Consider the following 22,234-nt stretch of genomic DNA (forward strand, 5'->3'; position numbering starts at 1 on the left):
CGAGCTCCAAGCAAGACCAAAACACCCATGTTAAAGCAATCAGAGCATGCACATGAAGGTACTTCCATACAGCTTTTATGAATAAAGTTAAAGTTGGATAAAATGCAGAAGAGCCCATTTGAAATCAAACATGCATTCTTGCCAACGTAACTTTTATATTCAAATTACGAACAAAAAACCTGTACAAATAAACGTAAAGCATAAACTAGGGGAACCACAATACAAATAGCAACCATGTGCAAGCCCATTAATGCCTCAGTTGTGTAAGAAATGTGAGGGTGACTTTTTCTAAGTTCCTATCAGTGTCTAAGAGGATACGAATCTTCTATCAGCATTGCTGCACTCCGTTTTTCCCATGCAGTCTTAACTGCAGACAGCGTCTTGCTGCACACAAACATCTCTTGGTCATCTTGGTCAGACAAGTTTTTGTAAACTCTTTTGAGACTATCACATCTCTGCTAAAATATTTAGCTATGCTAGAAAATGTTTTCTGCTGAAACTTCAGGAAATCTTGCTATTTCCCCCCTACTTTATTCTCTACACAGAAGGGAAGATGCATTGCAGTTTTAAGCCAGTGTGAGTGCCATTAAAATTGTCATTTTAAAGAGTTCTTAAATGTTAATTGTATTTATCAACTAGATTAATGTGTTATTTCCACAAGAGAGATACTTGGTGCACAGTTTGATCATATTTGCTTGTGATATTTTGTCAATGGCATAAATGCAATCAACTTGATATTGAATCCAGACACTTTTAACATTATACATTTCTAATAAAGTAATTAACATTGAAAGAATTGTGCACATCGTTTGATACATCAGAGCAAAAGGGCATTTATTAAATTGGAAAAGTGTCTGTGGTTTCCCTTGGTGATAGAAAAGTATTAAGTTAACATTCTGCAGGACTCTGTTTTAAGAAGGACCTGATGCCAATGTTTCTTAGATTCAGCTGCTCTTATATCAGCATCAGTAAATGCAGAGAACAATTTTAGTTGCTTAGTGATGAGGAAAATATAGCAATATATTCGATTTGCATTTTACTGATTGCATTATATAAGGAAATTGCTAATCAGATCTTTTATTCTTATGTCAGAACTAAAAGGAATATGCTTTGTTGTGTGACCTCTAACATAAAATCTGTGCAAGCCCATTATGGGGAAATGAGATGCATAAATCTGTTTGCTCTGCAATCTAGAGACAAGCTTTAAAAGGCAGAAGATCAACAAGCTTGAAGAAACCCCTCTGGACATTCAAAACCTTTCTGCATATGAAGTGTGATGGCCACAAAGCTAAGAATTTGAGTACAATATATTACAAGTCTAGTGGTCTTTCAGACCTTTCATATAATAAGGAATCTTGAAACTGATGAGCTTGTGTACTTCACTCAGGACACCATCCTAACTTCTGCCTTCAAACAGTCTAGAATAGCAATTAAGCCCTATGTCAGTGTATGTTTGAGATAAGCTAGTGCCCAGCTACACTGGAGTTGAGCTGGATTATTCTAATGCAAGGAGGGAATCCCAGCCATTTGTTGTCAAGTGTCAATGTACACACATGGGCTACAAGCTTAAATTGTTTTTTATTTAACTTCTTCATACATACAAGGAATCTCTACTCACAATTCTACTAAATAATGAAAGGAGAGAGTGCATCTTTCATGTATAAAGGCGCATGGTGGAGCTTGGTGGGGCGGAGAGAGCTCCAGGAAGCTACAACTGACCCAAGGTCACCCAGTTGGCTACAAGTGGAGGAGTGAGGAATCAAACCCGGTTCTCTAGATTAGAGTCCTGCCACTCTTAACCACTACACCAAACTGGCTCTCTTTGATCCTCAGTTGCCATCTTAAGCCTCCCTACCCCAATAACCTTCCCAGCACTGGTACTTTATGCTACCACTAGTTCTGGTGTAGCTTTTTAAAGTCTCATAGAATACACACAGAGTGAGAAATACAGGGTTTCCTACAAACCCACCTTCCTGACACCAAACTGCCTCCAATATTGACTAGAACTGTGCTAATCTCTGCCTTCTTAAGCATTATATAAACCCTAGTCTGGATACCCATCGCTCAAGTGACAAAGCATGCAGCATGGGACTATACCACTCTGGCTTTCTGCCACACAGATTTTGAACATATATGAGAGTTCTTGTGATGGGAATTCCACAGAAAGGTCATGTTGTATAAACAGACAAGTAGGAGAACAAACAGCACATTGCTAACACTGCTGTGCTCAGATCCATTATCTGTTCTCCCCCTCAGGACACAGACATCAAGGCCAATGGTCCTTTACCTGAGACAATATGCCCACACAGGTAAGCAAGGGATGAAGATTCCCTGCCTCAAAATGTGACTGCTACAATTGTTTCTCCATGCCCTGCACATATGACTTTTGTGTATTACCTCAGCAATCCTGCCTTTCTCAACAGTTGCTAGCAGTAAGTACAGTGCAAAAAGGGGTTCTAATTTTTACAAACGGCAATATATATTTGAAAATTAAATAACTAAAGTTTTCAGGTGAAAGTATAATCCTAAACAGAGTTACACCCTTCTAAGCCTATTGACTTGATTGGATTTATACACACCGTTAACTGTCCTGGGATTCAAAAGAGTAGCAGGGAATGGTAAGAAATATCCAGTCTCTAAAACATACAATATCTTGCTGGATTTCTATTGTAAATCTGAATAAGTAAAAACCTATATGATCAGACAGAGGGCAGGATATTGGAATAATCATACATTTTGAAATGTGAGATTTTTCTCTGTTTACTAACAAGGGGAACTGGTTTAAGTGGACATCAAGATGGTATTTATTTATTTACCTTATTTATAGTTCACCTTTCTTCGTGAGACTCAAGACAGATTACACAGTGTAAGTTACTACAATCAATAGCTGGTATACCCAACAAAAAATACAGTGCTGTATAGATTCCAGACATTTGAAAACAAGCACAAAACCATGTACAGATATGAAATATAACAAACAAAACGTAAGTAATTTGATATGAACATATTAAATGATGCACAAACTCTTCAGTAGGAGCATATCTACTCCAACAGATAGTACCCAATAGTACAGTCTACAAGCTCTATCCTTTTACCAAGACATCTGATCCATTTCTTACAGGACAGACCTATTTCCAGAGTTTAAAGTCCTATTGAATAATTCAGTTTTGCAGTTTGTGGAAGGCCAAGAGTGTGAGAACTTTCCTGACCTCTTCAGGCAGGTCATCCCATAAGGTAGGGGCCACCGCAAGAAAGCACATGTACAGGCAGCTATTGATCTTGCCCATTCACAGGGAGGTATCAGCAGAAGGCCTTGTTAATTTGAACAAAACTGCCATGGCAGATCATAAGGAGAGAAGCAATCCTGCAGATATGAGGGGTCAAAGTATATTACACCAAACATATTATGTGAAACACTGTGATAGAAGCGCCATATTTGGTAGGCTAGTCTAGTAGCAAGCAACACAATTCTGATTTAAGGATGAAGACTATATCAATACTTGAGCTGAGGGCTTTCATTAGATTCTTTAATCTTACTCTAATAATGTATCTGTCAATTATAATGAGTTAATTTTATTCATGGTTACTTCTTCTAGAATAAACCCTAATCCTATTAAATATTGGAAAGTCTCATCTGTCTCTACAAAATGAAAATAAAATCCAGCAGTATGTCATTAAGTCAAGCGTAATACAAAAAGAAAACAGCAACAATTTTAAAAGTTTGTTCAGAACTAGTATTTATTAATTATTGACAGAATAAGGCATATACATGTCCAACATTGTTTTTAAAAAAGTATTAAATCACTGTGGTAAGTTTACAGTTAAGGTCATTTAATGTCACTTTATTAAAACCTGTCTTTCTTTTTTACAACCACCAAAATCAATGTAACAAACAAAATTCCAATTCAGCACATAAACAAGCAGATCCAACTATGGAAAAGTTGGGAGATTTGGGAGAGCCCTAAAAATATCCTATTTTTTTTCTTTTGGAATGAGTGGAATATTTTTAAGACAAGGATTTACTCACTCAAAATGTACAGCATGAAAAATTATGTAAGACAAGCTACAGCCTAAGTGATGATAATTCCAGGTATACTGTATAATGTGCCATATTTTCAAGGATATGTTTATTGTTTAAAGTCGATAGTTTTGGTGGCAATAAATATGCTATAACGTGCTTGATAGTGTATCATTAAAGAGCTCAATGTTTTCAATGTTATAAAGATTAACTTGGTAATCAAACATGTAGGCAGCCCTGCCTGACTGAACAAAGCTTTTCTGTCCAAATAATACACATTCTTTTCTTTACTGCAAAGTTTGTTTTCTAATTTCATTTTTCCCTACATCACAGATTGGAAAAATTAAGATCCATGTGCTATGGTAGCATCGGATGCAGTTATCTCTGTCTCAGGGACTAAGTATATTTGTAATATCGCATGTATAGAACTCACAGCAGACTTACATGGAAGAGTGCAAATCTGTTTAGTATTGCACCATAAGGCATTACTTTAAAATTGTATACATATGCCAAGTAGTACAATTTTATATGCTAAGTTATACTCTTGCCTTGAAAACCTCAACAAGGTTGCCATGTCAGGTGTGACTCGACGGCACTTTCCACCACCACCAAGTTATACACAATGCACTGTATTTTGTTAAAGCAGTGAAAAGGGGGGGGGAGGTAAAAAATGTGGGGGGGGGACTTTTCCCCACAATTTCAAAATGTCTAGACATTTTAAATTTCTAGGGCAGAGTAAGTAAGCAAAACTCTACAGTGCTTGTTGGAGCAATGAATCATTGCTGGCTGTCTACTGCCACTAAATAAGACAGCCGGCTGCCTCTGGAGCGATTTTTGTGTTTATTTTGCTCTCCCCTGCGTCATGACTCTGGGCTCATTTGCTTGACTTATTTGCAGATCTTTGTTAAGACAGGTATCTTTTACTTCTCCCCTTTGCTTTCTCTACCAGTTTAATTATGAATTTTGGTGACATTTCCACATTTATAACATTTTATTCTAGATCTTGCAGACTGTGCAGAGGAAGAGCAGGGCAGCTGATCTACTAGATTCCCACCTTGCCTTTCTTTGCTGAGGAAAAGCAGCAGCTAGCCATCGGGTGAAAGCAAGCCAATAGAAGGGCCTTGATGTCTCTTCCTCCCTGCTTTCAGTCAGAGTGGCTGGCCACTGATGTAGTCTGAAGGTCTCATTACACAACATGCAAAACTCATGGGGGTTTCTCAAACCCTAACTAGCATTTCACATCTGATATGGACTTACCTTCAAAATAGAGGGGAGGGGGGCTGGTGACAGAACTTTGTGAAGTGGCAGGAGGGACTTCAGCCTTTCCCCCTTTTCCATCCCACACCACTTCTTGACAGCAGAAAATGGTGGCAAGGGGTGCTGTGTGGCCCACTGCTCTTTCCGCTTGTTTGCCCAAACAACCCCTCGTTGCTGTGTTTTGGTGTTGAAAGTGGCATGGGAAGGAAAGCTGAATACCTTCCTGCCACTGTGCCATGCTCCACAATCAATCCCCCCACAACTTTTTTGAAGGTAAATACAAATCAGATATGAAAAGCAAGTCAGGTTGGGGAAACCCGTAATCTGATTCGCATTGCACATCTCATGTAATCAGACCCTAAAAGAGGCAGCTGATAGGTGATGCCATCTTGTAGTCCGTATCAAACCTGTGATACTATGTGGGGAGAAATGCTTTTAATGTGTAAGTATGGACTTGGTGCTTGCACAGGGGAATACCCTGCCTTTTTATGGAATTTATCAAAATCTTCACCCTTAATTTAAAAAGTGTTTCTTAGCTGACAACAGGCAGGAGAAGGGAGGGGGAGCTAAATGCTTTCTGAGCTGAAGCCAGCTTGGGTCTTTAGTCATGTAGATGCCCCACCTGGCGGGAGACAAAGGAGTGACCAGTTAATACTTCCTGCTAAAAGATCCTGCTGGATCAAGGAGGGGGCAGAGATTTAGAGGACCAAAATGCTAGGGGGGATTCTTCCTGTGGCTTCAGGAAAAGCCCCTCTGACCTGCCCCTTTAACCTGCCCAGTGGGTGGGCAAAGGGAAACGATAAAATCTCCTTATAGACCAACAAGATTTTCAGAGTATAAGCTTTCAAGAGTCAAAGCTCCCTTCTTCAGATACCACAGTCTGCTGTTCAACTGCAGACCAACCTACCTGGTAAAATTTTCTGGCACAGTGAGGAAGCTCTCTTTGGCTGATTTCATCTGGAGGCAGAAGGAGCACACCTACGCTCCTTGGAGGAGCCAGCTATTAGCCATGTGGGGGCTGGAGGCTAAGCCAGGACTTCAAGGCACAGGAACTTCTCAGTAAGCTGTACTAAGTTAAAGAGCCTGCCTTAGAATTACATCAGTTAGGGCATATATATAGTAAGGGGCAGAGGAATTGTGTTTTTACACATTTCTTTTGGGATCCCTTCCTCAAATCTTGCTGTGCTTGAGAGTATAAGTGCAAGCCTTGTTTTTCTTTTTTAAATAAGTGCTTTTTAATTTTTAAATGCTGCTAATCATTCTCTGTACCACATAGACTTCCATTGCTCAAACATGCTATTTAAAATGGGTGCCACAAGGAGGGGGTAGTCTGTGGGCAATTTGCTGATTTTCCCAGTGCTGCCCAAGTGCAGCAAGCAGTCCATGCAGTAACCAGGCACTGGGTAGCAGGAGATGGGGCACCTGGCGGGGCCTCAGAGAGGCAAGCCTACACAGAGGACCAGAGAGCCTTGGTCCTTCCCATGGGCAATTCCTACCAAGGCCAAGTGATGGCAGTAGGTACCAGGGAGAAGGTGCGGAAGTTCCTTTATGGGTTGAGGGGAACTGGGTGGGTGGCACGTGCCAGACTGAGACTTGGACTGCCACTGATTAATTCCCAAATGCCTCAGCAAGCAAGACAGGACAGTGCTCATGGGTCAGGAAGGCCGTTCTGCCACACTATGAAAAGAGAAATCAATCCAAAGTTATTATATGGCATTTTTGGCACAGGAAGGAAAGGTGCATAGTAATGTGGCACTATTAAGCTTTGCTGAAATGTGTGTAAAGACCACACATTTTGGCACAGAAATGATAGGAAGTTTTCAAGTAACAGAAACACAACACTTAATTCTGAAGAGGTGAAAAGGTTAAGATAATGGGGAAACATGCAGTGAGTGGTTTATCAAGGCCTATTCCAGTTATTTCAGGTATCCTGGCATAGCTCTGCATCATCTTCCAAATCCACATCCATCATCCACAATTCTACCTCAAATCCCACATCACCTACCTTTATCCTAGCCCCCTTCCATTTATTGCCTCCTCTGGTCATTCTGAGGCAGCTGTGGATATTTGGTTTTACCTGGAGATCTGGCACCAGAAAATGATCTCTTCATCCACTGGATGAAGCCAGTATGTTTCACAAAATGCACCATACAAGGCAATTTGCTGAATCTTAAAGAACCATTTCAAGATGTTTCACTTGTTTCTTGCTGGTCCAAGACTCCATTTCCAAGATGCTTGATATTTCCACTTCTCTTCCTCAAAAGAGGAGACCCAAAGGATAGCCAAAAATGATTCAGAGTATTCAATAGCTGGAAAACTGATATTTAGTATACATGTAATAGATTGCTGGAAAGTCTGGAAAAAAGATGTTTTTTTATATCAGTCTTCACTCCCCAAAAGCCACTACTCAAGTTACCGGTAGCAAAGACTGTTTGGCTGTGGAAATGACTAAATCTTAAGATTTGGAGAAGGTAGGATTTGTAGGAGTAGTAAGAAACATAGGACTTGAACAATGAATAACTTTTAAGAAGGGAGATTTCTAATAGCATCTAGGAATAAGTATCTATGCTTATAAAATGCAAGTTCTGTTCACTAATATTTATGTGTGTGTTACGGTGAAAGATTTTACACATGCACACAGTGGAATACGGACCACAATAGCTGCATAAATACTGAAGTATAAGCACATGCTGAAAACTTCTGGAGAACCACTGTGCTTGGATAACCTCGTCTATTGCCATCTTTGGCTGTTCAGTTCTTCCATTTGTTGTAATCCCAGGCCAAGAACCAGCCTGTGAATGTTGGTGGCTCGTATCCTTGTTTCACGATTACAATTGGAGTGCCTTTATCTCGTCCAGATGGATCGGTGTCGATGTAACGTTTGGCTAAAACAAATTAATAAGCAAGACATTAATTTGTATCATAGCAAAATATTAACAGCCTTCATGTTATAACTCAGTCAGAAATCCCTAACTGTGCATCTTCTTTCTCTTCTTCAGTCATTGAGAACTCCTTTCTATACAGTCCTGCCCCTTCATCCACAAAGCCCCATCTTGGGGCATGTTTCTTCATCATACTAAAGCACGAAAATTTTTGGGAACTGCCTGGTATAGAGAGATTTATTAATGTTTAACAGTTGTGCATTGATGAACTTTGCTTATTTAAAATCTTATCTTTCAGTTGTACAATTTCAGCAACTGTTATACCAAGAGATATAGAAAGACATACTAATTGGGGTTCAGTAGCTCTGAGTGAGAAACTCTAACTGACTGAGTTCCAAGGAGGTAGAGTCCTAATATAGTAATTACAGTTACATTTGTTACAAAACTGAAATGATTTTCACTCCGTTTTCCGATGCAAAAGATTTCACAAAGACACAGAAAGATGCCATGCTACATCCATAGACAATAATGGCCAACTGTGGTTTTAAAGTGAATACCAGAGGTTCAGGTTGTGTGTGGCATTGGTATTTTTCTATTTCTATGAAAAGCTCTAATTTTTTTCCTTCCCTCCTGTTTACCCTGGTTGGAAGTTATTGATCAGCAGAAGTTTCTGGCTGTCCCTGGCACATAAGACTCTTCCAATCAAGGGCTGAGACTGAACAGAACTTGGCTCAGGGCCTTCTGAATAATGGCCCTGTAGAAACAGCTATCCTCTGAGACCTGATCTGTAGGCCATGTATGTACAGGCAAAACAAACATTTTACTTAAACCATCTTTTAAAGTGAAGCTGATGTCATTCTTCCTGTATTATTCTGAATATACTGGACCAGTGATACTCCCCATGTTTCAGGAAAGTGAGCAAGGCCATTGCCTGTCTGGGCTTGTGGTTGGCAGTTAGCTCCCACCTTGAAATAGCTGTGTGTTTAGTGGGGTGGCAGAGAGGGCACACAGTAGTCATGTTGCTCTTTCAGTTGTTGGTTATTGCAAATACGATTTCCAGATGGCTTTCCCCCACAAAAATGGATGGGAGCCCTGGCACTTACTTTTTTTCCCTTTCATGCACATGCAAAACGTGTGTGTGCTCCCAACCCAGCATGACATCATGGGTGAACTGGCTGGCTGCTTCCTGGGCACATGCTTCCCAGTAGGCCAGGCAGGAAAAGTAGGCCGGGCACATGGTAGGCCAGGTGGTTTGGTGAGTGGGGGCGTGTGTGCAGTGCAGGAGTCCGGCATTACAACTTTGTTTCCCTCAGATAGTCTGGCAAAAAGCTGTACTGTCTGGGGGGAAACCAGACACCTGGCCACCCCAATTGCAGATGAGGCTCTCCAAAAGCCATGGAGTAAGTACCACTGCACTAGAGGAAGAAGGCCTCCATGGATCATGTCCAGCTTCCTGTACACTTTGAGAAGTGACTGGTCAGCACATGATGAGAAACAAAGAGGGGAGAGGGTTTGGGGGGGGGGTTTCCTGTGAAATTTTAAAAATCAAAATACGTTTGAGAACTATTTGATTCCTTACCTGATTTAACTGACTCAGTACGTTCTGTTTCATTAGCATCTTTACCAATCCATACAAATACCTAGTATGTCAAAAAGACACAGACACAACAATGATGGTGCAAATCTGAAGCAACCCCACTGAAATACTAGCGGCCTGTAGTAGTAACTGGGCTGATAAGCTCTAGTTCTTGAGGCTACTATTCTACTCTATGAGTTCTCAGGCCCACAGCCTCCAAAATTTTTCTTTTATATCCACTCTAGGCTGTGCAAAGCTTTTCTTCTGACCCATTTTCTCACTGGCCCTCAAGTTGTTATTTTCCACATTCCTTCAAGCCATAAGTTCCCCTTCGACTTCTGATTCTCAGGCGCAAAGGATTCTGCTATAATAATCGTATTTGTATGACTGGGAGAAATCTTTGGCCTGTGAGTGGCAAAATAAAGCAGTTTCTCTTTTACACATTTGACTTAAGCTAAAAGGTCGAGAAGCAATGAAGTTTCTCTTAAGAGATAAGGGTTAAGTGAGTAATGTTGTAGTGAGAAGGGAATGCCTAGAAAGTGGGAGGGCAGAATAGTTGAGATCTTGTCCTGAGCCCCCAAACAGCTGATCGTTGTTTATGAGGAGGTGGGCCTGAGTTTCAGAAGTCTGCACCTATGGGATATTGTTCAAGTAGCCATACTGGGGATATACAATGTTATAATGAAACAGGCCCCCAGAAAACGAAGCATATGGAGGTGGCAAAACCTAAATTCTTTATGTCTTGCAACTGGTTTATTTTTTTTTAAAATCAAGAATTCCCTTTCATATTTCTTCCTTGATCCCCGTTTCATGGAGTCATTTTCTCCATTCACTTTCTTAGCAGTTTTTTCCATTTAAAAAAAATTTCATCCTTTGAATTGTTTACGTCATCACAGTAATTTAATAAGACTCTATGCATGCAGCAGAATAAATTGGAAATGAGATGGCAGAATAGACTATACCACCTTTGATTACAGCCAGGGTGGGGGAGATACCACCTTTGAACAGTGGAAAAGTCACTCTACAAACAGAAAACTAACATTACAGGATGTGAAACTCTCGTGGTCAGGGGCCTCCTCCCCACCAGCCTGCAGCCTGAGGCTCTCCCTTCCTCCTAGCCAGCAATGCCTTTTCTCTTGATCCTGGAAGGCTGGTCTCCTTTGGCTGGGAAGACTCCAAGCCTTGCTGGCTGCCCTTCTTAGCTTTCTGCCAACACCAGCTACTGGCCTTGCCTCCTTCCCTAGCACCTCTTACCAGCCACTAGTGCCTCTTCCCAGTTGCATCTATTTCCTGACTCTTTTACCAACTCCTGCACAGGCTCCTGTTCTGGAGTAGGCCTATATGCCCAAGTCGGCCAGTGCTACCTTCTTGCCCCTTGGTTAACCCTGGGTGCCTGATCTTACTCTCCCTCTTCTCTACAGCTGTGCTGCCGCTTCCCTTTGTTTTTTCTTTTAGTGTAAGAGTCTACAAAGTCTGCTTAATCTTGTGAAGCAAGTTCTACAAGAGATCAAAAAGAGCCCCCACCCCTGCCCAGGAAAACAGCAGACATCTTGCACTGTGCAGGGAGAACACTTAAAATAGTGGCAACTCTTGCTGGTTTCTGAGTGTCTTCAAAGGTCAGCATAAAGTTAAAGATAAGAATTCCACTCCCTCTGGGGAGGACAGGCTTCAGTGGCAAGCGCATTTTTTTTTTGGTCTGGCACTGAAAAATGCCATCCCCCTTCCCCACTACTGCTCACAGTCTGTTGTGATGTAGTTGATTCTACCACCTCAGCATTCTAGACTCATTCTGCTGAGCGTATAAATCAGACCCCACAAAATTTCATTCATAAAATGTGCCTTACCTGATCCCAAGTATCCAACAGCATAACATCATCTTCAGCTAAATCATCCTGAGTGAATTCTCCGGGAACCTCCTCAATCTATAATAGACAATTAAAACCTTTGCTTTCTTGTATATTCCCCTAAACAAAACACCATGGGCTTGTTCAAAATGCCCCCTGATTTATGAATAAACTTTTTAAAGAACAGTATTTGTTTCTTGCATATATGTTTTCACCTTGTTTATTTTTCTTAACATCTACATTAAAGCTAAGTTATATAAGTCTGTTCGAAAATATATGTGGATTTTAAAAATTATTTATAAATAACAATGTATATACGTGAAATACGTATTTTGTACATTTGTATGGAATTTCTCTCTCTACTGTCTCTCCGTTGAAATCCTGGCCAGTCTTGCTAGGTCAATTCCTGTAATTGCTAGAGTTTTTACATGTTTCCAAATAGCAAGCAATGTGATGTACTTTCTGCTGAGCCAGTCAGAATCAAAGATACTCCAGGGGTGCATTCAGACATCACATGCAATTATGATAAATAACAAAAGTGCATGCATCTGACCCATAGCTAGGCTTATATATGCACCATGCTCCCACCCCTTCTTCCTTCTCACCCCAAGAGTCCTGAGTAAATACTAACGAATATGGCCAAGTTACGCCCCCATACACATATACTATCTCTAAGACTCCAACTCAGGGCTTAATCTCATCTTGGAATCCCAATTAAAGAGTGGGGGGGGGAAACTAACTCTGGTTAACTCACCTACCTACATTTGAGCAGATTTCTCAAGAAGCAAAGAACTAGACCAGATTTGTGCCCATTTTTCCTTATCCTTTCCTTAAAACATTTGATGTATTAACACAGCCAAGGTGGCATTATACCTGCCAATCCACAGCACTGGACATCTGCCTTGTGACTCCACTGTCAGGGAACTCATTGCTGAGACCCTACGAGGCAGGTCCTTATTTTTTAAGCAATGTACAAATTGTACATTCTCTGCAGAAGCAGTTCAGAAAGGATTAATCAAAGAATGAAACGTAGCAAATCTGTTAAACTAACTAGACACCCAGTCACATATTATAAAAGCCCTAATTAGCAGATTTTGTTCATAGGAAACAGTACAGAACACTGAGTTTCTGTAAATCGAGGCAGATGTGTGTGGGAATATTATTGCACCTGCTAGATGACTAATCAATAAGCTGCTAGCCTGTGATCTGTTATAAAGCTACTAACAGCGTGGTCCTAAGAACAATTCCCTGGGAGTAGATTCTATTGGACAGACCTGAGTAAGGTTCTGAGTAGATCTGTCTAGGATTGCTCTTTAATTAGAAGAATGAAGTAGACACTTAATATTTATTTATTTACCTTATTTTTACTACCTTTTTTTTTCAATGGGGACTAAGAGCAGCTTACGTCATTCACTTCTCCTCCATCTTATCCTTACAACGCTACTGTGAGGTAGATTAGGCTAAGAGTGTGTGACTGTCCCAGTTCACCCAGCAAGGTCACCCATGGCAGAGCAGGGGTTTGAACCTGGGTACCCCAGACACTCTAACCACTACACATGCTGACTTCTAGCCATTGATAGGATGCTTATCTCCTTCTGTCCTTGCCTCTGCAACAGTAGGATTAGGGCAATATGATACCAATAGAAAGTTGCCATACCATCCAGAACAAAATTTAAGCCCTTTTGATTATTCCAAATCCTGTGCCAACACCATCTATTTTCATAGTCTATATGAGCTTTGATTGATTCATTAATAAGGACTGCCCAGAAACGTACTTTGTTTTCATACCATGGTGGCAAGTCACTAAGTCAATCGGGCCGTATTACGATCAAAAATATCCAATACATTTTAAGTTTTGTTCCAGTTGTCTGGGCTGACAGTGCCTCTTCATGGCTTGAAAGCTTAAGTCAACTAGACTTGACTCAGCTAAAAGATATCCTTCCATATTCTAAGACAAGCAACTCAGAAGTATCATTTTATCCAATGGGGCTTCCATCTAGGAAAGTGTTTGTAGGATTGCAGCCTTGTGCCATGCTTGCTTTCGGAACCCTGGCAGGCTTTGGACCTTAGCATATCAAAATGGCCCATGTTGCCACAGGCCCATCTCTTTGACCAAACATAGGCTCAAAATGTGCAATAAATATATTATCAGTCTGCAAAGTGGATGGGCAGAAAAACACTGAAGAGATGGAAAGTAGCATAAATGGGATGAGTAAGGTAGAAGAGTAGGACTCCTGATGGATGCCGGCATCTCTCTTTAATACCACTAATCATAATAAGGCAGTTTCTGTCTGAACTCCCTGCTGCAGTAACTCCCTTCCTTTGTACCTTTATGCTCTCCAGCAAGAGATATTTTTGAATAAGCTCATTCAAGACTCAGAGAGGAATGACCAGAGTCATCAATGGAGAAAACAGAGTATCCATCTTAGACATACAATAAACCTGCCAGTCTTATTCGAACACCCATAGAGACGAGGAGGGTGGTGTTCCGATTCAGTCAGCAACTGAGCAGATGTCTGGTATTCTTTCTTTCCACCAAGAGCACTCCAAAATTCCCCTGGAATATACAACACAAAAAATGCATATACTTGGTGAAACTCCTGCAATTATATATTGAGGGAGCAGGCATTCACTTCCGTCTCCCATCAGTCCTCATTTCCCTTTGCTTTTGTATTTCCCACCCTATGATCGCTTTCTCTCTCACACACAGTTCTTACTGAAGAGAGAAAGAAAGAGCATTCAAGCCATTGACAATCTTGATCCATTCTTTCCAAGTAAGGGAGAATACCTTTCTTGATGACTAGAGAGAGTTTCGACGCCTGAATCTTGGATTGTTTGTCATCTGTTTCTGTATTTTATGGTGTTTTACATTTGTATTTTTATTGTTGTGAGCCATCCATTTGTGGGGAAGGCAGGATATAAATCTAATAAAATAAATAAATGTATACCAACCTGGTTCCTGGCCTTCTTCAATTCTAGAGGTTTGACATTTCAAGACATTGGCTACATACTGGGCTCCTCTTTCTTCTTCTTTGCTTGCTCCTTTACCAACCCAGGTATATCCAGAAGTTTTGGGCAGTTTTAAAACAAAGACATCATTGGAATTCAGTGAAGTTGCATTGACATCAACCTGAGACAGGTGTGAGATGGAATTCAGTCTTCTGATTTTGTCATCTCCCATTTCTTACATGGTAGCAAAACGAACATAGCCCCCAAACACTGAGTGTCACGTGAGATTGGAAATGTGTATAAGATTTCATGACAAAGAGAGTTACAGAGCACCAATTAGAAGAAACAAATGGAGGAACAAAGGTATCATCTGCTATGTTTCCCCCACCAAAATTTCGTAGGTTAGACCTCCTATTTAGTCACATAAGATATAAATAAAATAGTACTGTAGAAGGAGCATGATATGTACCATAATGGTCACAGTGGAGCAAAGAAATCAGATATCAAACAAATATCCCTAAATGAAAACTGAAATCAATATACAAAAGTATAATGGCTGGCCTGCTAGTATCTTCTTCTAACAAGGAACACCGTAGGGGTCTCCCAGCACCAAAAGATTATACTGCGATGCACCACAAAGTTTTCTTCATTTTGTTTCCTCACACTCACACAGAATTGTTCTTATAAAATGTATATATTTTTCAGTGTTATTTGTATGTCAATAAACTGGCTTTATATGATAATGTAAATGACATACATTATACACATAAATACACTTGTAAAAACATACAACAGGTATACATAATACAAACACATCCACAAAAGCAAAAGCAAAAAGCAGAGAACTGAATCCACCAACACAAATAGAAGAGGATTTAAAATTAAACAAAACCAAGAAGTGTTTACTTGTCCTCAATGTGGTTACTTGGAGGATGGATTAGTGGGTATAAATTTGTTACCTCTACAATCCTGGTGATGGATGCTAGATTCCTGCGGATCTGGAACAAGCGTGTTGGAGGAGCGGGCACCTGACCGCCTTTCTTGGATGTCCCATCCTTGTAAACAATGAGAGGTCTGTCTCTGAATAAACTCAGCAAGTGCAACGGTTCTTTGCCTTGGGAGACTCGGATCTGCTGGAACACAACAGCCCAGACAACAATTGTGTAAGTCTCATGAGAGGCCACCAACTGCCCTGGCTTGAGACTGACAACAGAAGAAGGATGATTCATAGGATAAAGGGCTTGAAAAATACACAAGAACGCTGCCTTGAATATTTTAAATGTGTGTGACTGCCTTGTGCATGCAGTCATGGCACTCAAACACTCTTTGGTCTTTCTCCTGCAGGCTACCACAAATGTAACATACTTGTTCTCAGTTTAATATTCCTATCATGGGTTTGGTGTGGGGAGATTTGCACTGAAATACACCTGCGGAACTTACTGTCACAAGAGTATGGGGCAGCCAGAAATTTCCGACTTTAAAAATAAAATAGAGTAATTCATGGGAGATGGACAGAACGACGTCAATTCACCTTTACATTCAAGGTAACTTGACAGTTCAAATAACCCAAAGCTGTCAGTTAATAACAAGGAAATTATTGCTTGTGTCAATGTACACTTTTGATCATGGCACCATGCAAAACATATAGGTTGGATCCAGACAGCCTTCTCGTTCTGTATCACCCGATTTCCCTCCTTCCTACAGCCCTAATCCCATGTGATTCCCCCCCCCCATTCAAGTCCATTGGTCTTCATCATAGCCTTTTGGGGTGGTCAATGGCTCTCCTCCCTTTTTCACCAGTGGAAAACCTGGTTTGATCCAGCCCTAAGTCTTCCCTAGTGCTGGGTTTCTAGCACGTGCAACACCTTTGGAGCCAAGCAAAAACAGTAGTAACGAAAGACAGAATTTAGGTTGAAGAACTTTTCTTTCCCTCCTACACTGCTTTTGGGTTTGCAAAAAAGAAAAGAAAAAAGGTAGAGATAGGGGACAGAAGAAATGGGAGAGAAAGAAGAGTATGTGACCTTGGCTAGCTTTTTAAAGACTGCTGTCCAGCAGGGGCATGAGGGGAGACACACATGAAGGAAAGGACAGCAGCAAATGTGGAAGATAAACCTACAGACTGGAACACTTCAAAGTAGGCCACTTCCACACGCCCTTATTCGGACAGCCTGCCAACGGTATTCTGGTAGGTTATCTCACCCGTTACACACATTATTGTTTTCCATGCACAAGCAGGTCAAGATGATTCTGGCTTTTAAATGGGCAATAAACTGTAACAATGAGATTACGATGGATGCATGGGAACAGTTGTGGAAAAATACTTTAAAAATTTCAACATATACCAGTATTAAAGAGAATGGCTATAAAATGATATATAGATGGTATTTAACACCGAAAAGGTTAGCCATTGCTAACAAGCAGCTATCCAACAAGTGTTGGAAATGTAAAGAGCATGAAGGTTCTCTATTTCATATGTGGTGGACTTGTGATAAGGCTAGAGACTTTTGGTCTAAAATATGTACTGAAATGTCCTTAATACTCCAAAATAATGTAGTTAAGAATCCAGAAATGTTATTGTTATCCTTGCATTTAGAAGATATTAATAGAAGGGATAGAGTAATACTGTACTATATGATAACGGCGGCAAGAATTTTGTATGCACAATATTGGAAGAAAGAAGAAATACCGAAAACTGAAGAGTGGATACAAAAGTGTTATATATGGCGGAAATGGACAAATTAACAAGGAAACTGAGAGAGCAAGATCCAAAGGAATTTTTTTAGGACTGGGGGAAATTGAAAAAAATACTTAGAAAAAAGATGGGATGTTAAAGGACAATTATGGTCTTTTGAGTGTTATTAAGATAAGACATAATGTAAATCTTTACCATTAAGTTTAAAATGACAACTAAGAGATAGTATTTGTAACAGAAACGGGGGGTTGTAGTGCTGTTGGAATTCAATAGAGGAAAGGGGGAGGAGGGGGTGGGGTGGGGAGCATAAACTATATCTATAGGGGATAATTAGTAAGTAAGATGTATTAACAGTATATATGTTATGTTAACCATCCAATAATTTTTTTTAAAAAAGATGGTTCTGGCTTTTAAGCATTTTTTGTGAGACTGGTTTTGCTTCACGTTTATTTTTGATGCAGGTTTTCCGTGCAATTATCCTACCGCATCAATGCACGCGGAGGCTTTTTGCACTTTAGAAGAGCTCTCCCACAAATCTCCAACCCCTCCTTTAAACATCACACATGTGACTGGCCCTTTTTAATTCTTTTTTTTTTTTAATGGTTGTTCTGCTATTATGATATCTACATATACAAAGGGAATCATACTGCAGTGCTTGCTACGTTGGATCACTCAACAATTGAAATGTCAGTCTAGGAACAACATTGAGAACAGAATGCCATTTCTAATTTTATTTTAAATATGGAATTGTGCATTGGAATACTATTCACATATTTATTAAACAGTGTTGCCTTTAAAAGTTTGAGCAGGAAATTAATGGTTGAGAACAGAGTACTATGCTTGTGCAGGTTCTACAGAAGCTGAAAGACAGGACAATGGTATAGTCCAATCCTGTGTGCACTCAAAAAAAAAAAAAAAAGGAAAGATGGGTGGGAATGCGCCCATGTCATTTGTGATGAGGCACAGATAAAGAACGCGTTCTCTGTTTTGGGACTTTTTTCGCAACAAATACTAACAAAACATGCACGAGGACGATGCGTGCACAAGGTGAGTTCTCGAAGCAGATCAGGAAGATGTGGTTTGGGAACTTGGACCCCCCCCAATGAATTGTATGGAAGCAGCTGTAGTTGAAAACATTGTGGGACTCTAATCTGGAGAACAGGTTTTGATTCCCCACTTGACGCCAGCTGGGTGACCTTGGGTCAGTCACAGCTTCTAGCTCTCTCAGCCCCACCTACCTCACAGGGTGTTTTGTTGTGGGGATAATGATGACACACTTTGTAAACCACTCTGAGTGGGTGTTTAGTTATCTTGAATGGCGGTATATAAATCGAATGTTGTTAATGTTGTTATATTGCAAGGAGAAAACTAGCACACCAGGTTTTAGACTCATTCTGCCTGCTGTGCTGTTTTTCTGTCTGCAAGGAGCATTTTAAGACAGGTGAGCATTCCAAGATTTGATCCTCCCACCTGCAGTCTGAAGAGGTACAGGATACCTCAGATCTCTGCCACCTCATTATCGTTCCTCTGCATGTGTGAACCTGGTCTGAGTTATAATCTCACTGGTATCCTCCACACCATATTGCCTCTTACATCTACAAAGCTTTGTGATAGCCACTGTACTGTAGTAGTTACAGCATGGGACTAGGATCTTGGAGACCCAGCTTTGAATCTCCACTCTGCCATGTAAGCTAGCTGGGTGACCTTGCGCCAGTCAGACTCTCTCAGCCTAACATACCTCACAGGGTTGCTGTGAGGATAAAATGGAAGACAGGAGAATGATGTAAGCCACTTTGGAGGAGAAAGGCAGGGTATAGACGAAGGAAATAATTGTTTCAATGCAATGTCATTATTCTGAAGAGCAAGAGCAACACTAATGTCCTTAGACATACCGCATCCAATTCTTTCTCAGGAAAGACTGAAGCAAGGCCTTCTCCCCTTAATCTGACATTCCTGTAGGTGACTTAACTTAGGTTCACCTTGTCTGACTGCTGGATATGTAGGCGTGATCAGGTAAGGAGAGAGCCAAAAGAATCCAGCTTCACACATCATGAATTGTGTGTGTGTGCGCGCACACGCATACACGTACGTGCAAGAGCAGCAATTCTGGGCAGGTGCAGCCAAAAGACTGCAAGGAAACCTGGTATGCAACTATTTGCAAAGATGCAGTACAAACATATCAGAGACTCTCTTTTATTGTCATGAAGGCTGCAGCACCACCTTGTGATAAAAAAGATGGCTGCACCTTCCGTGTGTTAAGAAGAGCAGCAGTTTGCTGTGCGCCAAGGATTCTCATATCCTTTAGGGCCAAACTAGATGTGACAGAGCCCTCATGGCTTTCTTGAGGCTGCCATTGCCACCATTTTAAAGTCATTTTAAAATGTCACAAACCTGATCTGGCCTGTAGCACCGTGGGCTGAGGCACTCTTGTTCTCTCTCCCCATGACTTATCAAGTACCCAAACAGCCGTATTCCCCTGTGGCAGTTTCAGCACTTGAAAAGACACAAGGGGGAGAATAAGAGCGCTACACTGCCAGCCTGATCAGCCATTATGGCATTTTTAAATTACTTTTAAATGGTGGCAGCAGCCTCACGACGACCATGAGGGCTCTGTCACATCTAATTTGGCCTTCAATGGATCCCCTTCTACCAAGACAACAGTTATGTAAGCTTTTTTTAGGTGTAACAAATGGCAGGACTTACTCTTAGTTAAGAAACAAGCCACTCTAATTAAAACACCAAATCACACCTACCTAAGCCAAAACATCCAATTAAGGGAAATGAACTTGAAAAATAAACTGGGCCAGGAGGAGGTAAGTGGAGGAGAGAGAGAAAGCATCCACTGAATATTGATGGCAATAGAAATGTCAGACACCTGGGACATTTACCTGACTCAAATCACCACCTGCTTCCTCCCCACAACCCTTCTTAAATCTGTAATCTTTCACCAACTACTTCCTTCTGTTGCTGCTCAGCATGTGATAAGATCCTGGTGGAATCAACCAAGCCAGAAACAGCTGTGGCCAAAATGACATCACTCTGCTGGCATTCTGTCCCACCAACAGAGCTTTTCCTGCACCTTCCTCCCCAAGACTGTTGTCCCTGTACTAAGGGCCTAATATCTCACTTTCAGTGCCTTCTGAACTGCTTGGGGGGGAAATATCACTGAACTTCTAAGGATCTGTTCTCTCCTTCTTTCCAAAATTGCTATTTTCTTCTCCATTTGACTTGGCATTCTTCAGAATGGGAACTTATCTCTTGAGCACAGAAACATGTACCTTCATGTCATTGGTAAGTAATTATTGGTAGAACTGCTGCTAAACTCAAGCTATCTCATGCTATACTCTCAACAAAATATACATAGAATCTAGCAGACTTACAGACTGGATAACATCTCAAGTCGCTTCATTTTTGCATGGTCAACATTTTCATGCTCAATAGGAAGGTACCAACCTGGACAGCCCGTCCCATAAGTGATCGATCGAGCTGAACAGTCAAGAATGCTGAAGCTGTCAATTCATCTTTAGTTGCATTTGCCCCTTGCCTATGGATAGAGATGACACAAATCTGCATTAGCATTTCATAAAGGTTCATTCTGTCTCTATAGGAAAGGGCACACACAAAACAGTGGAAGGGGGAAACTGACGGGGAGAAAGTGCAACTGCAAACCTTTAGTTAATCCCATATTGAAGGCTCAGGGATGCTATCAACACGTTAGAAGTACATAGCTGGGGCCAACATTAATACAAGAGATATAGAACACAGGAAACCCAGGGAGATAGATGAGCAGATAGCTCTGTAGTCTTCCTGTCCCTTCGCTACCAAGGTATCCTCAAAAATTCTCCTCTCCTCATGTCTGCACTGCAGGATACTGGAGAAGGTTCCACCCCAAAGCGTGAGGTAGGGGATAAGAATGGCAGGGAGGCTTGAACTCTTCCCCACTAAAAGAAAATGGTTTGTGCAGCACAGCGTATGTAGATTTAGGTAGTTAGGGCACAACAGGCTCTCATTTTAGAGAAGGACTGGAATCCCACTGAGGTACAGCAACAGTGAACAGAAGGTCAGCACAGCTTCAGCAATACCATGTGTAGATGATCTGTCCTTTGGGATAGGAGTACAGTATGATGTAGCAGTCACCACCGTAAAACTGTCCATAGGTCTGAGGTTCCACAGGGATTCTGCCGCTGCTTTCAACACGCCAAATCTGGGACAGAAAAAAATTTAAGAATTTGTATTTCCAAAATGGATCTTTTGATACGGTGACAGATTTCAGAAGGGCAGCTAGCTATATTAGTCTGTTACAGCAAAAGCAACGAAGAGTCTCAGTTCAGCTTAAAGACTAATGGATGGATCCTGCCAGCTTCCTCGGTGTCACAAAAGGGAGAAGGAGCTCTGTTTGACCTCTGAAAAGCCAAGGATGTTGGGACTTGCATGGACAAAAAAGCCACACATGATGGGGCTGCAGTGAGAATGCGGCTCTCCCAGCGTGGCAGAATGCCGCTCACGCTGGGAGCCGTCCGTTGGAGCCCCGCCCGGTGGAAAGGAGACAGTCTCCCTTCCCGGGCATACGGGGCTTTGCTGGGGGGCGGAGCCTTGAGCCGTTTACTGGCTGCTCCGCCTTTACCCAGCGTTAGTCACTTCGATCGCTCGGAGAGGCAGGATCATTTTTCCTGGCCTCCCCCGAGCGTCGAAGGCAGTGCTTCTGGCCTCTGCCTGAGCAGGGCAGCTAGGCCGTTTGCAGCTGCGGCGGAGCGGCGGCGGCGGCCGGACGCAGGAGCGCTTGGAGGAGTTGGCTGCCACAGGAGCCGCTTGGCTTGCAGCCCTCGGCCGCAATTTTGGTGGCGCGCGGACGCGCCTTTTTTCGGAGCCGCTTCCCGGGGTGTGCGGTCCTTTCACCCGCGGTTGCGGCGCGTCCTCGGTCAAGAGGCCGCTTGAGGGCCGCATTTTCGGCGGTGCGCCAACGCGCCTTTTCACTGCCACCTTTGTAAGGGGTGGCAAGTCAAACAAGAACATACA

The 22,234-nt window shown here is 41.6% G+C and overlaps 1 protein-coding gene across 2 annotated transcripts in view; it reads right to left on the reverse strand.

Moving 5' to 3' along the window:
- Positions 1–7,281: 7,281 nt before the first annotated feature.
- Positions 7,282–22,234, reverse strand: part of SCIN (scinderin) — a 74,129-nt gene continuing 59,176 nt past the window's right edge. The window contains exons 9-16 of one of the 2 annotated variants that reach the window (XM_054990891.1): positions 21,301–21,422; positions 20,672–20,762; positions 15,486–15,656; positions 14,530–14,707; positions 14,013–14,134; positions 11,578–11,655; positions 9,737–9,797; positions 7,282–8,160 (exon numbers count right to left, since the gene is read on the reverse strand). In XM_054990891.1, coding sequence (XP_054846866.1) covers positions 8,027–8,160; positions 9,737–9,797; positions 11,578–11,655; positions 14,013–14,134; positions 14,530–14,707; positions 15,486–15,656; positions 20,672–20,762; positions 21,301–21,422 — 957 coding nt within the window. In that variant the 3' untranslated portion in view covers positions 7,282–8,026. Of the gene's footprint in view, positions 8,161–9,736; positions 9,798–11,577; positions 11,656–14,012; positions 14,135–14,529; positions 14,708–15,485; positions 15,660–20,671; positions 20,763–21,300; positions 21,423–22,234 lie in introns of both variants that reach the window. The other variant, XM_054990890.1, reaches the window with a different exon arrangement.

This window comes from Eublepharis macularius, chromosome 11 (assembly GCF_028583425.1).
Source record: "Eublepharis macularius isolate TG4126 chromosome 11, MPM_Emac_v1.0, whole genome shotgun sequence".
NCBI lineage: Eukaryota > Metazoa > Chordata > Lepidosauria > Squamata > Eublepharidae > Eublepharis > Eublepharis macularius.